Here is an 18,189-nt window from a genome sequence, read left to right as displayed (position 1 = left end):
CATCCTTCTACCTGACAAATGTTTTTAGGTTACATTTCAGATTCTTTGTAGGCAAGGTGTGGTATTGTGTGTGGGGGGGCAATTCTGAGGAAAGGATGGGAGGGATGCTACCATTGTTAATTTTAATTGGGATTTACCATGTCCAAAACCCATGCCCTTTAAAGTTATTTTGTGTCCTGATTGTAGAAATCCATCTTTGGGAAAAAGAGGGAGTTGAAAACTAAAACTTAAGCAAAAGGTGCTGGGTACACTTACAAAGTGTAACTTGAATCATTTTGTGGAACTGAAATACACCCCAAAAAAGTTTAATGCTTGAGATATAGAAAAATTTGTAATTTTTCCAGGAAATTATTAACTAAATATTTATTACATGGCTGTCTATTTAATTAACTTAATAAAAAAGTAATGGATAGTGTCTGTAATGATACAACTGTTGTGTCACAATTGACACTGTCCAGAGGTTCAAAAAAATACAAAGCAAGCAATTATTGCCAAAGAAGTTATCAGATTATATCAGTAGATTGCTGAGGACTGGAGAGATAAACATAAAGGATTTTAACCTGAAAAATTCAAAATCGTCTATGATAATAGGATTTTGATGCAACTTCTGACAGGTCCAGGATGTTGATATTTTTGCTTAAATAGGCTAGGCCAAAACGTCAAATCTTTTCTGCCCTGCGTGCTGTTATCAAAAATAAGTTGAAACAAAAACAACAATTTTAAGTAGTTTTTATTATTACTACAGAAAATGGTAATCATATTTGAAAGTTTCTAATGAGAATTTTGTAATTTTGCACACAATTATACTTACACTTTTTTTGCCACCAGATGTGGTGATAGGCCATAAAACAAATGTCTTCCAATAAAAAAAAATTATTTTTTATACAAACTATTTATGGTTGGTCACATACCTATATACGTTCATGTGCATGCTGTTTGTGGTATGTGTGTATGACTAATTTGCCCTCCCTAGTCTGTACTGTAGGTTTTAAGTTAAATAATAAAAAAAAGGTTAAAAATGTTATGATAATTATTTACTCCAAAATTGTTCATGAAAATTAAATTCATAATTTTTTAATATAATGTGGAAGAATTTATAAATGTTTAACTTTTATTATTTTTTCTAACTTTTGATTGTTAAACCAAATTTGTAAATAAATTTTGTTTTTTATAGGGTGGAGGCAACACAGTTGTCTGTGGGATTTTTCCCTAGACAGGTGTTTCCATCTAGGGATGGATTCACCATTACCTGCCAAGGATGAAAAAGTACGACTAGTAAGGTTTGCATCAGTGAGCGACTGCAGCAGTAAATCTTTATGCCATCCTGCTTCTCCCGGTGGTGTTACTCCATTATCGATAACTATTAATGGTAAAACTAGTTCAAAAAGGCATGACATTCCTCCACCTCTCAAATCTGAAAGAGTTAAACTTATCGGATTTTCTTTTAAAGAACCTTTACACCAACCTAATGCATCATCAGATATGAATGGAAACTATCAGGATTCCAAAATGGACAAAGAACGTCAGGAAAGACTAGCTCGACTAATGCAAGAAACACAGGACTGGTTTTCTCAAATAAGAGAGGAAAATCACAGGTGGCGCAGTGGTTTTCCAGAATCAGGAACTGGAAATCCTTCAGAAAAAATGAAACACTTTTTTGCAGAAGCTCAGGAAAAGTTCAAAGTAGGAAATAATGATCTCTTTAGTGAATTTGTACAGGATAACCAAGAGAGGTTTGCTCAATTACTGGAAGAGAGTGGTATGAATACAATATTTAATACTTTTCCACATCGACCAACCAGCATGTATTTTGACCCTACAGCCTGTGGTGAATCGTTTTCTTCTCAGCCTCAGAAAGAAGCATTTAGTCAAGCTTGGAGTTTCAGCTCAGATTCTGACTCAAGGACTTCTAATTGTGCCGATGGCTCTTCACTGCTCAATGGTGATAAAAACAGTGCAAAAGATTGTTCTACAGCTAATGTACAGTCCAGGACACATACATCAATTAGTCATTCACATAGTTTTAAAAGTTCCAGTAGTCAGTCCTTTACGCAACATTCTAACAAGTATAATCATGCAAGGCAGTCCTCGAGTGCAAATGGTGATGTACCCCCACCACCTAGGACAGAAGCTAGGCCTCCCCCTTTCACGTCATTTCCTACATTTCAAGATTTTCCTTCTCCTAACTTCAATCTGTCTTCTCCAACAAAAGTATATGTTGGGGGGAACAAAGCAGGCTCTTATCAGATGACTTCTTCAAGGAGCACTTTTGAATATTGTGGTGATACAAATACTTACAGGTAAGTGTTGGTATTAATAATAATAAATCTCCATTTATAATTGTAGTGTTACTGTTTGCAGTGAAAATTGCTATAATGTAGGCTGCCTTCTTTTTTTTATGTTTCTATTTTATTTATGCAGGACGGAGATTTTTGTCTAAATAATAATGATAAAATTTTTCAAAATTCTTTCAGAATTGTTTCATAGTCACTTTGTAAAAGAAGTAAAATCATTCAAAAAGAAAAAATTAAATGCAAATGAATGCAAAAACATGAGGACATTTTTAGATAACACTTAAAGCACATCTCTTTCTTACTGTCCAGTACCAATGTCCCCATACAGCAATTGGATTATGCAATCGCTCAGCTGTAAACATTTATATTGGAAACATTTGAAGAGTGTTTGGTTTTTTTTGGCAATTCTGACAAGAGGAGAAAAAATAGTGGCCAATATAAAAAATTATAACACAAAATGTGCTATTTACCACCAAGATGCAAATCAAATGAAGCATAGCAGTAAGTGAATGGAAGATGCAGCTATTAATTGAAATAAAATTCCAGAATGTATAGCATAACAGTGGTGAAATGGATGCCCCTCCCCCATGTGGGGAATATCAGCATGGGGCTAGAAGATGATGATGAAATACGTTGCTTGACAAAAATTAATAGAACACACAGAAAATGTGGTGTAACTTGTGCAGCTTGCGATTAAGTGGGAAAATATTTGGCATGTGGAGTATCATAGAATAACGATGAAATAGCAAGAAACTTCAGACAGATTAAGGAACATTTGTAGGGGTTGTATGAGAATTTCCAAAAAAAGGTCACATTATAGAAGTCAATAGAAGATGCTCAAAAATATGGTCGTATGACATATGATTCCCCTCCAATGGCCAGACAGGCTTTACAGCGGTGAATCATGCTTGATATAAGGTTGTCTATAAGATTCTGTGGCAACAAATCTCATTCTTCTACCGGTGCAAACCTTAGCTCACCAAGTGACTGAGGGGTTGGCTGTTGGTGTGAAATGAGTGATCGAACATGCATGCTCGATCATACATGACCATATATGATTTAATGTGTGTGACACTCAAGGGTGTCCCACATACATTTGATCAGATTTAAATTTGGTGATTGTGCTGGCCATGGCAGTCGTTGGATATGTTCAGTTTCAAGGTATTCCTCCACCACTTGATCTCTATGCGCAGTGTTGTCATGCATGAAAAGAAAATTGGGGCCAACCTCACCCATGAAAAGTTGCACATATGGTTTGAGGATCTATTCTCAATACTTCTGCACAGTTACGGTACACTCTTCAAAAACATGAAGAGAGATGTGGTCGTTTGATCATTATTCTGCTCCTTAGGAGAACACCGCTTCCACTGTAAGTGTCCCTTTCTCTGATGTTGGAGGGATGGCACTCATTGGAGAACAGAACTGTACCCTATTTGTCAGGGCTTCAAGTCACACATTCATGTCACCAGTTTTGATGAGCTCTGCGGTGGTTTGGGGTTAGTGTGTTGTAAAGTGTTGGTTGTCTGATGGCACCGGGGGTTCCCCCATCTCTGCAGGGGTTTGGAGTTAATGGGATACAAACCACTGGCTTCCTTGCATAGAGTCCACTTGAATTGAGACTTTACACTGTGGTTTGGAATGTTTTCACCTGTGGCCACAGCAACTTCAAGAGGCAATTGATGACACAACATCATAGGATTTGATCTTGCTGTTAAAGCAGATAGTGGTCTGTTCTGGTTAATGTAGCCCTCTGGCGACTTTGGTCAGCTCTTCTTGTAATGTGCCTCTCTTCTGAAATTGTCTACATAATGCAGAGAAGCACACATTAAGCCAATGTGCTACATCTGCTTGTGACTGCTCGGCTTCAAGCCATCCAATGGCCTGCCATCTCAAAGAATCAGTTAAACGATGATGACTTGCCATCCTGAGTACTGGAGATGTGGTTATTCCATATGCAAGGCAAAAAACAGGAAAATTCGGAATTCGCATGCCAGGATGGCTCTTATATCAAATATTTGCCTTCGGCGACACTGTTCACAATAAAATATTAATGAAAAACATTTTGTTTTGTTAATTTTGTCGAGCAGCATAGCAACTGTACTTTTATTTCAAGGAGAGAAAATCTGAGGAAACTGAGGTGTAGAAAAAGTTAAATTACAAGGAGGCAGAGGTATCCTTGATAGGAATATTAAATTTGTTAATTCTGACATGGAATTTGAAAAATATTTCTATGCTATTAAGAGAAACGAAGAACAATATTATGAAATGGCAATGCAGTGAAATGTGGCTAGTTATTAACATTTAACAAAATTAATGTGTATTATTTAAAATATATCGTATTTTTGTGATCTGTTTGATTCAAATTCTTTTACCTCATTTATTCCAGTTTGTTTTTAATATAAATTTAAGTTGTGGAAGGATGGTTGCAGGATAGATGTGCAGAAATTTGTTAGCCAGTGGGTAGTTGATAGTTTCAAAAGCCTCCTTCTGGTGTTGTGGAAGTGGGTAGTTTGAATAAATTTAAAGGAGGAATTAGACAAATTATTAGAGGGGTTGGACAGGTGGTGTGTGTGTTGGCTGATTCTTGCATCATTTGCCACTGCTAATATTAATAAGCATTTTCATAAAATTTTATTTTTCCAATGTATATTTGTCCTAATACCATCTAAATTATTATATATTGCTGGATAGATTTGCTTATTCTTATGAACTATGACTTGATTGATATATAATTATGTTCTGCAGTATGTAGCCCTTCCACATATGATTTAGTGAGATTCTGTGTTCCACGCCATTTAAAATGTTCTGTTGCTGCACTTGTTTTTTATAGTTGGATTAATTCTTCCTTATATGATAGGATACTTTTCAGTACCATGAAATTTTTACTGTATTTGTAAAGATTCAACTTTTTTTTTTTTTTTATGAAAACCCCAAACATGAGCAGTATTAAAACCTATAGTACTTAGTATTGTGAATAGGTCAGAGGGTGAGAAGATGAAACAAGATATTTGTTGACATTAGACTTGAACTTCTCTAAATTGTAATTTTCAGGAAATACGTAAGGTGGAAGGTTTTTCCAGAAAATGGAAGTTGAAGGAATAAATGAGGAAGAAAAATTTGTTCTGCGAGTTTCAAGATGGGCAGTAAAAGGATGTTGACTGGTTGCGGCACATCTTCGGACTGCTTTGGAGGAGAGAGAGAGAGAGGGACCAATTCAGAAGAACAGTGCCATTGGAAGTATCTATAGAAAAGTCATGCAGCAAAACAGAACATTACAGAGTGGGGAGACTCTGTTAGAGATGAGTTGTTAATTAATTAGAATATCCACTACCAGTCCCTTAAATGCTGATCTCCAGGTAATTCTCCAGTGGGGCAAAGATAACTTAGTTGAGTTAAACCCTTCTAAAACTCAGTCCTGTCTTATCTCGCAAAAAGGATTCTTCTACTCCTATACTTATCTTTGATGACACTCAGATTTCTAAGCAAGATCATATATCGTATCTGTAATGGGGATTATGCCGAATTCTAATCTCTCTCTTTGCATAAGCACATTACAAATATTGCTTCCTCTGCATCTAAAAAACTGGGTTTACTCTTTCACTTGCAGCATTACTTTTCTTCCAAATAGCTCTTCACTCTGCACAAATCCTCCCTACCAAGGAATATTGTTCCCACATCTGGGGTGGTGCCCCCCCAATCAAAAGAGGGCAGTTAGGTTAATTAATGACTCATCTCTAACAGAGGCTCTCTGTCTCATAGAAGTTCTGTTTCTACTGCATGCTTCTTTTATGCATACTTCCATGGGCACTGTTTTTCTGAACTGGCTTCTATAATTCCCACTCTCTTCCAAACCAGTTTGAATAAGTATTGCAACCAGTCAACATCCTTTTACTGTCAAGCTTCAAACTCGCAGAACCAAACTTTCTTCTTCCTCATTTATTCATTCATTCAACTTCTGTCTTCTGGAACAACTTTCTTTCGTATGTATTTCCTGAAAATTGCAACCTTCAGAAGTTCAAGTGTAATGTCAACATGTATCTTCTCAACCTTTGACCCATGCACAGTACTAAGTACTATAGGATTTAATACCTCTCATGTAAAAAATGTAGCTGGATGGGCAGTAAGCCAGATCAGGATGGCTTGTGTTGTTACAAACACATATTGCTTTGGTCTGTAAAGTTGTAAAACTTTTGATCAAAAGTGCTGTTGGCAGTCAAATGAGTCTGGTGCAGAATTTCTTCCTGCAGCATGAAAAATATAAATGCCTAAGATGGCTATGTACTGTTTCTAAAAACTGGCAAGTGCTGTCCCCACAGAAGTTCCACCTGACACATTCCTCTTCATATCACCATGTGAAGTGATCCTAAGCAGAGCCATCTTCTGGTTTTTGTGATCCACAGGTAATTGTTCACGTGTGGCTCTAGATATACTGTGGTTATAAAATAAGTTTTCCTATTCAGGAGACCCTAGTGTCAAAACGGTTAGAGATACCGCTGTGAAAATCGGTGGGTATGTTGTTTAGGGTATGGGGAAGCGATTTTTAGAAGAAAAAAATTTGTTCAAATTTCCATCACCAGGGGAGAAATTGGCATAAACATGAGCTGGAATACTTAACTTAGGATTAGATTTTAATATCAGAATTTAGAAATCTACAGATATTGTTCTATGTGCTTTCCTTCACAGATGACATTCTGAAAATGGAGGACTGTGTGCGACAGTTTAGTTTCACTTAGCAACTCATTGGGGATGTTGGTTACATGCTGTTTAATGCTTGCTTTCAAATCAACAAGTGTCTGTATGCCACCACGGTAAACTCTGTCTTTCGGGTATCCCCGTAGCCAGAAATCACAGGGATTGAGATCTGTGATCGGGCTGGCCAGAACTGCAGAAAGTCTCTAGAAATGATGCAATCATTTCTGAATGTTGAATGGAGCAGTTCCTTCACTTGTTGACCAATGTGGGAAGGGGTAGCATGTTGCATGAACACTACAGTCTCCAAGCATTGCCTTTCTTGCAGAGCAGGAATAATGTGATCTCTTAAAAGAGTGCAGTACTGTGCACTAGTTACTGTACACCTTACAGGGCCATGAGGTGTAGACTCTGATTATAAACTCTGCTGTGAATCCACACCATACTGTAACATATGGACTTTGTAGTGGTCTTTCATGCACAGCAGATGGACGAGAAGTTCATGATATTCGGCAGTTTTGTGCATTTACAGCCCCATGAAGAGTGAAATGTGCCTCATCAGACCACAAGATCATTCGAGCCCATGTATTGTCAAGTTCCATACAAGCCAGAAATTGTAGAGCAAAGTCTATTTGTTGTTGCTGATCACAGAACTTTAGTTCTTGCACTATGCGAATCTTGTATGGGAACCAGTATAAAATTATTCTAAGCACTTTACATACAGTAGACCAAGGAAGATTCAAGTCTCTTGACACACCTCTGGCACTACTGACTAGTAGGTTTCACATTCTGACCTGGAGGCCATTGCAACTGCCACTTCTACTACCTCCGTTCCAATGTGTGGTCATCCCCTGTCTGGAATTACACCTAACTCCTTGGTCGCTTCAAATTTCTTTATTAGTTTTCGAAGCCCCACTGACGTCAATGGTCTTTTATGCAAACCTTTAAGTTTCTGATATTCACGTAGTGCTGCGTTAGCATTACTATTATTCTTGTAGAACAGTTTTACTAAAAGAGGATGTTCCTTTTTTTTTTGTAAGAGCTATAATGGTTATTGACAGTGGTGTTGGCTTTTTTGCTTTTATTTAACAGGATGTCATTTGCATAAGCAGCATGTCTTGATGTAAATGACAACTTTTGCCTATGTGCAGCGCCATTTCCCCCCTAGTGGCAGAAATTTGAACTTTTTTTTTTTTCTTCTACAAATCACTTCCCCATATCCTAAATGACATAACCACCGATTTTCACAGTACTAACTCTTAACTGTTTTGACACTATGGTCTCCTGAATAGGGAAACTTATTGTATAACCAACCGGTACATAAATAAAAATATGGCAATATAGTATTTGTTATAAATTTATAGATCATGTATATTATCCAGTGTATTCTGTAACATAATTAAACCTTTATTTTGCAATTATAAAATTAATATCATTTTATAATTTTTTGATTAAAATATGCTGAAGTGTGTGTAAATAGAAGATTTTCTGAAAGAGAATGTTCTTAAGAATATCTTTCAGAAGAATATTCCTGAGAGTCTAGGAAATTAGCTATTATTACCCTTTCCACCAATGCTGCAGTGCATATAGTGGACATTTAGGCTTGATGGCAGACAGTCCACAAAATACAGAAAAAGTTTTTTTTTCATTCTTTGGCTCATCTTGTTTCTCATATAATATGAAAAACATAATGCATGACAGACGTCACAAGATTTGGATGTCTAGATTTAGAATGTTAGTAGTTTTGATTAATGATCCTCCGTTATTTGTCTTCTTTATAACTACCATAAAATTTGTAAAAATGAGCCATTCTGTATATTGTTATAACAGCAAAACTTGCACATAAAAGCATTGTACATCTTATATGGCAAAGCAAATTGCAATTAGTAGAGTCACTCCTAAAAAAAAAAAAAAAAAAAAAAAAATTAGCAGTCACGCATAAAATTTAATGGAGATTTATTTTGAGAAACATTGTTTCAAAGTTCCCCATCAGTGGGTCAAAATTCTATTGTAATGCAAAACAGCATTACAGAAATTTCCATCTTGCACTACATCAACAAGATCCACAGCATTGTTCACACTTGCTTTCTGCAATTCTCTAAAGATGGCTAAAACATTGCATTGAATGTTGTTCTTTAATGACTGAAGAAACCCAGCTATCTTTCTAAATATAGCCATTCAAATAAACCCCATGGACAAAAATCTACAAGAGTCAACTTCACTAAATGTGGAAATTTGTATAATTATTGTATCAGGCACAAATGTTTTGTCAGTAGGATACAAACTGGTTGAGTGATACTTGACAGTGCTTCCTCGTGCATGAAGATTGCCTTGAAGGCATCAGTGCTTTCACAAGTACAGGCTCCAGCAAATAGAAAGTTTTGCTTTTTTATTGACTGAAATTGGCATATTAATTTATTTTTTAGGGTTGCTTTATATTCCTAGTAACAATACTTTAGTTTAATTTGAATTTAGATAGAGATTTTGTAGGTTATTACTGAGTATCGGTAAGGGTATCAAATCCACGTGTTGAACAGGCATTTGCAGCTCCGACGAATGCAAAGTTTTTAATTATACTTAGCCACTTTATTGACTTAATTGTTAGATTAAATTATGTTCTATAAGTAGCTTATAGACCTAGTCGAGCTCCGTGGTTTATTTTGAATTTAGATAGCACGATTTGGAAAGTAAATAATACCTTGTGTCCGTAGATTAACCGTTCGTAACTTGCCGCCATTGCTATACGATATAACGTGTGCACCGAACTAGATAGCGTAAGGTCTAACAGAGAACTAGATAGAGTATAGTAGTATCAGTTAATCAGTAAAATTTATTAATCTTATTAAATTTCATTGTCAGTTGAATTGAACTTTAACTAAATAAATATAGCGACCTAGTTTTTACAAATTTAACATCATAAATTAATACATAAGTTGACAGGGGATAAGAAAGTCATATAACATAAATCGGAGATACATTTGATACCGAAATATATATATATATATATATATATATATATATATTAGTTTGATTGCTTAGATTAATTAAATTTTGGTGTCTATTTTCTATAGGGTATTAGGTGTATCCTGAACAGGAGATTTTGTTAGCATTTTAAGTCTAACCTATTCCTAGGGGTTTGTGGTGGTGGTGTTCATATTAATCAATACTAACTAACATTCCCTTACCTGGTCATCTATCCGCTACTTCATCAGGGGCTTTGAGCAGATCGATAGCCAGTTTTAAAGGAATGTCTCATAATTACCCGTTTCTGTTAAATCCTTATCAGTTTTGCCTTATTAGTGAGATTATTTTTCTCTTTTAGATTATTTAATTCATTGAAAAAGGCTAGTTTTATGTCAATTTGTCCTTCTGTTTAATTTTAATTTTTGAAAATTTTTTAATACTTAATTTAGGATTCGGCAAACTGGTAGAGGAGAAACAAAGCCCAACGGGTGATTATCGGAATAAACGAGTGGAGCTATACTTATCTGTCTGGTGGTGGTCTTTCAGTAAATGAGAGGTTAGCCCTGTTCATTGTTTGTTTTATCCCTGGTTTGGTTTTGAGTGCGCAAACAATATCAAGCAACAATAGACGCGACTGCGCACTCAAAACCAAACCAGGGATAAAACAAACAATGAACAGGGCTAACCCCTCATTTACTGAAAGACCACCACCGGACAGATAAGTATAGCTCCACTCGTTTATTCCGATAATTACCCGTTGGGCTTTGTTTCTCCTCTACCAGTTTGCCGAATCCTAAATTAAGTATTCAAAAATTAAAATTAAACAGAAGGACAAATTGACATAAAACTATCCTTTTTCAATGAATTAAATAATCTAAAAGAGAAAAATAATCTCACTAATAAGGCAAAACTGATAAGAATTTAACAGAAAGCCCCTGATGAAGTAGCGGATAGATGACCAGGTAAGGGAATGTTAGTTAGTATTGATTAATATTATTAATTAAAGTTAAATAATTAGAATTATAACTAACTTCTTTAGTTATTATATAATTTGAACAGCACCACCACAGACCCCTAGGAATAGGTTAGACTTAAAATGCTAACAAAATCTCCCGTTCAGGATACACCTAATACCCTATAGAAAATAGACACCAAAATTTAATTAATCTAAGCGATCAAACTAAAATATATCAAGCACGTATAATAGTCCAATTGCCCATGGCAATGACATTAACGTAGCAAGGGACAAATTAAAAACAATCAATTAGACACTAACTAAAATAACAAAAACACTATATATATATATACTCGGAGATACATTTGATACCGAAATACATATATATAGTGTTTTAACTGCATTGGGATATAAGTTTAGGGTTATATTTTGTATTGGAATTTTATTGAACTTGAATAAAAATCATGACTCAGACCAGAGCAGCAAAGCAAAAGGCTCAAACTAATAGAAGTGCTGTGGCTCAGGGGAGAACTGAGGGGGGAGGCAGTTCTCTGAATCAGTCTATTGAAATGCACTGCTTGTTTGATGTTTGTGGAGCAATTAGGAATGGGACATGATATTGCCAAGGGTGATGTCTTTGTGTGTGTGCGATGTAAGGAGTGCGAGGAAATCGGGTGCAAACTCAGCATTGTTATGGGCTTATATGAGAGCGCGAGGAAATCGGGCGCCAACTCAGCATTGTTATGGGCTTATATGAGAGCTTGAAGGACAGGGCGGATGCCCTCGAAGGATTTAAATTGAGGGGTCCATCAAGCTCTCAGCTGCCCACATCAATGCCAGAGCTTGCACTTGAACATCAAGCAACATAGCGGCAAACCCCAAGGCAGAATCGCTGGTCCCAAAGGAACTAGTTGTTGTAGGTGACTATTATCTGGGAAATGAGGAACATATTATGCAAAAAGGATAGATGGAACAGAACCAGGGTATGTCTGCCAGTGGCAAAGGTTGATGACATTGTAGAGCAGATATCATCTTTTAAGAGCACAAAGGGTGATATTGTACACATTGGCACTAATGATATTAAGAGTAGGAGACCAGTGGAATTACTTAACAAGTTCAAGTCAATGCTGAAAAAAGCCGTGAGTTAGGGTTGAATTTGAAAGTGTCTGCAATTCTGCCCAGACACGATAGGAGGGAGTATATGATGAGTGCCTTGTCAATCAATTCGGCCCTGGAGAGATTGTGCAAGGCTCAAGGGGTAGAATTTTTCTCAGCCTGGTCTGTGCTTGTTAACAGGAGAGACTGCTTCTACAGGGATTGGATACACTTAAATAGAAAGGGTGCAAGAATATTTGCTGATGCTATTGAGGCAGAGTTAGCTGTATCGGAAAACTGCTAGCTTGGAGGGGTACGTGGACTAATAGATTAACAGTAGCCGCCAGCAGAGGTAAAAGTGATTCTTGCACTACTATTGAAATGCAATTGTACAGCAGCCTGGAAAGCAAGGTAATGGGGATTTCCAGGACTTCTGGGAGTCATAGTGGAACAAGTAAATACATGGGCTGTGTTAGGGTAACTAAGAGTAGAAACAGTTGCATGTACACCAATGCTAGGAGTATGGTTAATAAATTCGATGAGCTTGAAGTGCTAGTCAAGACATAAAAGGCAGATATTGTTGGGATATCACAGACATAAGCAGTGCAGAACTGGAATTTGGGGAGTACAATGTGTACAGAAAGGATAGACAGGACAGAAAGGGAGGAGGGGTTATGCTGTTAAGAAACACAAAATTTAAGGAAGTACATCCAGTTGATGTTGGTGGGCAATGCAGTGTTGAGTCTGTTTGGTGTGACATAAGCACTGGGAAAGGAAAAATGAGATTAGTTGTGTGTTATAGGCCAAAGGTATCTGATGAGTATAATGAGCAATTGTGCAGAGAAATAGTGGGCTAGTAAATCAGTGTGTCTTATATTGGGGGATTTTAATTTCCCAGATATTGACTGGAATTTGTGGGTTGGTCACTCACACACTAGCAAGGCTTTTGTGGATTTATTGGACGATTATTTTCTACAGCAGCATGTTTGGGAGGCAATTAGAGGGATTAATACTCTTGATCTGATTATCAGTAGTGATTCTTCATGCATCTTCATTCTTCATGCATCTGCAGATAAAGGAACCACTAAGTGGCAGGTGATCAGTGTGCTGAAGTGGGATTTACTCAAAGAAGTAACTACCATCAAGGGTAAAGGGATGGGTTTTTGCTTTTGTAAAGGTGACTACGGTGGTCTGAGACAGTATTTAAATTCTATACGGTGGGACCAGCTGATGATGTTACCAACAGCAAATTCAAAATGGGAAGCATTCAAAGAATTAATCTTGGAAGCTACTAGGCTTTTCATACCAACTAAGAAACATTGTTCAAGATTTAGGCCTAAATGGATGTCTGATGAACTAATTAGACATGTGACAGAGAAGAAAAATGCATGGGATACATATAAATTAACATGTGACACAGAAGCCCCTGATAGATATAAGCTGGTCTGTAACCAAGTCACAAAGGAGGTTAGGCAGGTGAAGGCAGATTACGAGAAATTTTTGGCAAAGGATGCAAAGAAAGCAGCAAAGAGTTCTTTACTTATGTAAACTCTAGAAGGAAGGGGATGAATCAGATTGGTCCACTTGATATCGATGGTTCAACTGTTATGATCCTGCTCAGGTAGCTAACAAACTAAATGAATATTTTGCATCTACATTCACACATGAGGAGTTATTCAGGGAGGGAAATACCAGAGGTGTGTATTAAACTCTGGCAGTAAGCTAGATAATCTTGTAATAACTGAGAGTAAATTGGAGGAGAAATTGTTGAAGATAAGAAAGGCACCTGGGTGGATGGAATCTATCCAGTTATATTAAAGGAGGCGGCAAAGGAAGTAAGCAAATAGTTAGCCATAATTATGAGAGCTCCCCTGGACTCAGGGGAGGTACCCATGGACTGGAGATGTGCAATTGTGACCCCAATCCACAAAGGAGTATTAAAGGAAGACACAGCTAATTACAGACCTGTTAGTTTAACTTCTGTTCCAGGGAAATTAATGGAGGCACTGATTAAAGAAGCATTGCAGGATCATCTAGACAAGTAGCAGTGGCATTTGATGCAAGAAAGCAAGTGTATGCGCTTATGCAGCATCAGCCAAAAAAAAAAAAAAAAAAAAAAAACAAATCACACCATTCCCTCCAAATGCCTGTCCAGTTCCTCCTTAAATTTTATTCAACCTATCAACTTCCACAACGACAGATGGAAGTTTGTTCCAACAATTAACCACCTGCTGGCTAAAGGCAAATTTCTGCACATCTAATCTACATCTGTCTTTTCTTAATTTGAATTTATGCCCCCGTAGGTTCATAATCTGAACAAGTGGAAGGATCCCATCAGAATTCAGCGTGCTCAACCCATTCACGGCCTTATGCACCTGAATCAGATCACCGCGCAGGTGCCTAGTCTCCAGCCACTGCAATTTGCAGAACTTAAGCCTCTCTTGTCTGAGCTATAACTTCAGTTATAGCTCAGACAAAGCATGAGTTTGTTAAGGGAAAGTCTTGTCTGACCAGTTTGATTGGTTAATATGATGTAGTCACAAAGGAACTGGATTTCAAGAATAACTTTGATATCATGTACAGTTGATTCCGGTTATTTGGGACACATCGGGACTAGTGCATTTTAGCCTGATTAAGTGGCTGCCCCAATTATCTGAAGTTTCACGTAAAAAAAAATTAAATATACAGTGGACCCCCTCTTTACAATTAGTTCACTGTACAATTAAATCACATTATAATGGAGTCACCATAATAAAGTACCGTTCACTACACAATGTGTAGTAAACATTGGTCATTGTGATCACGTTTGTGAATGCAATTTTAATTCTATTAAACAGAGATTCTGATTAGCGAAAGTAAGAGGAATATTATCCACGGGCTATGAAAGTTAAGATATATATTAAGCACATTTCCCCTTTATTACTTTACCAATTAAAAGATACACGAAAATCGGAAGAATATACATAATAATCGGAATAATTAATACGTACTGCAATATGTACATGCTAACTAGTTGACATTTCTGTTCCCTGATATTTGTGGATGGGGGTTAAAATTTAAAACAGTAAAAAGATAAGCAATCAATAACATAACAAAGGACTTGGCACACAAAAATTGCAAGTAACGATACGCGCAAGTGAGAACGGAGTAACAAGTTAAGAAGCTTTAAAAATAGGAATAAAGAGAAGATTCTGAAAATCAATTTTTTTATATGATTGGAGATTCCCTGGAAGTGTAAATACATTTCACCATAATAACCCACAGAATTCCAGCTGTCTGTATTATTGCAAATTCAATAAGATAGTTTACTATCTGTTTATGATAGATTGCACTAACAGAAAAGCCCAATAAACAGGTGACTGCTATTGTTTTTATTGTTTTATGGTTGTGACCTCCAGAAATCAGAGTGAACCAAATGGTATGGTCAGAGACAATCGTAGGGTAATCTCCAGTGCTGGGGGGTCTCCTCCCCTGATTAAACGGCATGTTGTCCCAATTAAGCGAAGTAAATCCTGGCTATTTTCTTGATTGAGTTCTGTTTTTTAAGATTTTCCCCAAATAAATGGCTGCTCTGATTAACCGGTGGCCCAAATAACCAGAATTCACTATATATATATATATAAAATAACCTCAGGGGCTCACATCTGGTGAATATGGGCTTGGTGTACCCTGGGTCCTGAGCTGGATATCATCATTCTTCTCTTTCTTGGCGATTCCTTTCCACTTCTAACTCTTGTTCTCTCTCTCTCTCTCTCAGGGTAAACCAGAAATATATATTTTTTTCAGCTGGCTAATAATATATATTATTATATATTATCTAATAATTATTATAATAATAATAATGACCTTGCATAGAAATCGGATGTCATCGAAGAAAAGCATAGGAGCAGAAGAATACTTTTTGCGAGATAGGACTGAGTTTTAGAAGGATTTAACTGAACTAAGTTATCTTTGCCCCACTAGAGACTTGCTGGAATTCAGCATTTAAGAAATTGGTAGTGGATATTCAAGAAGTTGAAGGTGTTTCAGAATTCAAGGTTTCTCAAAACTGGTAGGTGAAATGCAGTGTGCTGTAATCAGGAAAACTATGGATAGGATTTTTGGTCAATGGAAGAAGTTCATTAATATACAAGAGGAAAAGAGCGGAAATAAGAACTGAACCTTGCGGAACACCAGCATTAGTGGAGAAGTTAGAAGACAGAGAGCAATATACCATCATCCACAGAGTAGTCAGAGAGAAAATACCCAATTATAATGGACAGTAACTCAAAAGTAACTGCTCTTGAGTTACTGTTTGTGAAACTCAAGAGCAACTGCTTGAGTTTCATTAAACTTTTCCATTGAATTTGTCTATAGATGGGTAACATAAGCCAGAATATCACCAGTGGATTGACACTGGCGGAATCCATACTAGCAATCATTGATTAGATGGAAGGTTTCTAGATAGTTTAAGAGTTGGTGGTTAATTAATTTCTCCATTACTTTAGAAAGAGTAGAAGTAATTGCACTGGGTCAATAATTGGATGGGAGGGATTTGTCACCCTTTTTAGGAACTGGCTGGATATGAGCAAATTTCCAAACAGAAGGAAAAACACCTTTGGAATAAGAAAGTGAAAAAAGGTGGCAAAGAACAGGAGTAAGTTCAGGAGCACAGGTTTTGTGCACAAGTGGAGAAATATCATCAGGACCTGGAGCTTTCTTAGCATCAAGATTTGTCAAAATCCTTCTGGCATCCTTTTGACGGAAGACCAGAGGAGGCATTGAATGAAGTGTACTGGGAATGGTGGGAGGTCGTTTACCAAGATCATTAATACATGAATTGGAAACAAAATGGGATGCTAGTAGGTCAGCTTTATCCTAGGCTTAAGTGGCAATAGAACCAGCTAGTTTTGATAGGTGGGAACAGATGTGGCCAATTGATTTGGCAAGAGACCAGAATGCTCGGCTACCATTAGGACAAGAAGCAAATTTTCTACTCTTAGCTTGTTCAAAATCTGGTTTGGACTGATTCATAACTTCTTTACAATTTTTGCGAGCTTTGGTGTAGGCAGAAAATGAAACTGAAGAATTGGAAACAAGCCAATTACGATATGCAACATTCTTCTCTTGAACAGCCTTAGCACATTTATTGGAAAACCAAGGTTTAGATAAAGGACAAGATTTTAACGTGGAGTGTGGAATAAAGGATTCTGTCCCTACAAGAAAAATTTCACTGACACATTATGAGCAAATATTGACATCAGAAGTTTTGAAACAGTAATCTGACTATCCAATTTTTGGATATGGCTTATACATGGTAAGAATATACTCCGCTTCTTGACCTAACATTGCCTTGATATGCTCTCTGCATACACACCACTCGGACTCCCTCCAGTCACTATCTGGTAGATTAGAGGCAGTGAGATTATACACTAGCTGATCTGGAAAGTCTCTTAGAGAGTTACCAAATGGTTCGGTCTGGTGGACTGTCTAGCAGCCAGCCTGCAAACACCCACGAAATGTGAGGAAGTTTGGCTTTTGCCATTATGTACATCATAACCATAAAAGACATCAATCATACTGCATGATGGAAGAGATTGGGGAAGGTTTACTGGAGCTTTGCTCTGGAGACTAAACATGGATTCCACCATTTCAAGCCTCGAATAAGCAAAGTGATGGTATTACAACCATTGATGCGAGTCCTCTATTGCTTAGTATTGCCTGGTAACCTCTCTGTGTTACCAGGCAATACTAATGTTCCTCTAGGAATTCTTCTGGGCGGAATTTCTCTGTGTGGCGTGGACTGCACACCTCGATCCCTGCTTATGTTGATTCACACCTGGGTTCTCTGAGTATTGCAGACAGGCTGCCAGGATAGCTTGTGGAGTTTTATCAATGATATACATCAGTTTGATGATATACAGCAGAGATAAGGAGGTGATTATACCATTGTATAAGACAGTGATCAGGCCACATATTGCATACTGTATACAAGTCTGGAGGCCTCATTTTTGGAAGGATGCAGAGCTGCTGGAGTGAATACAGAGAAGGGTAACAAGATTGGTGAGGGAAACAAAGGAGTGCTCTTACCAAGAAAGGCTTCAGTTCTGCAAATTGCAGTGTCTGGAGACTAGGCATCTCACAGGTGCTTAGCCTTTGAACAGCATGAGCAAGCTAAATGCTGATGGGATTCGTTCTCTTGTTCAAACTATG

At 37.1% G+C, this 18,189-nt stretch overlaps 1 protein-coding gene across 4 annotated transcripts in view; it reads left to right on the top strand.

Annotated features, from left to right (window-relative positions):
• Window positions 1-18,189, top strand: part of LOC150088917 (FYVE, RhoGEF and PH domain-containing protein 2-like) — a 227,575-nt gene that overhangs the window by 110,394 nt on the left and 98,992 nt on the right. For all 4 annotated transcript variants that reach the window (XM_090369721.1, XM_090369723.1, XM_090369722.1 and 1 more), the window contains one exon: window positions 1,175-2,300. In XM_090369721.1, coding sequence (XP_090225847.1) covers window positions 1,175-2,300 — 1,126 coding nt within the window. The remainder of the gene's footprint in view (window positions 1-1,174; window positions 2,301-18,189) is intronic.

The sequence above is a fragment of the Mastigoproctus giganteus genome, chromosome 3 (assembly GCF_048544385.1).
Source record: "Mastigoproctus giganteus isolate SK-2022 chromosome 3, ASM4854438v1, whole genome shotgun sequence".
In the NCBI taxonomy this organism is placed as follows: Eukaryota; Metazoa; Arthropoda; class Arachnida; order Uropygi; family Thelyphonidae; genus Mastigoproctus; species Mastigoproctus giganteus.
This window is presented reverse-complemented; position numbering and strand designations above follow the sequence as displayed.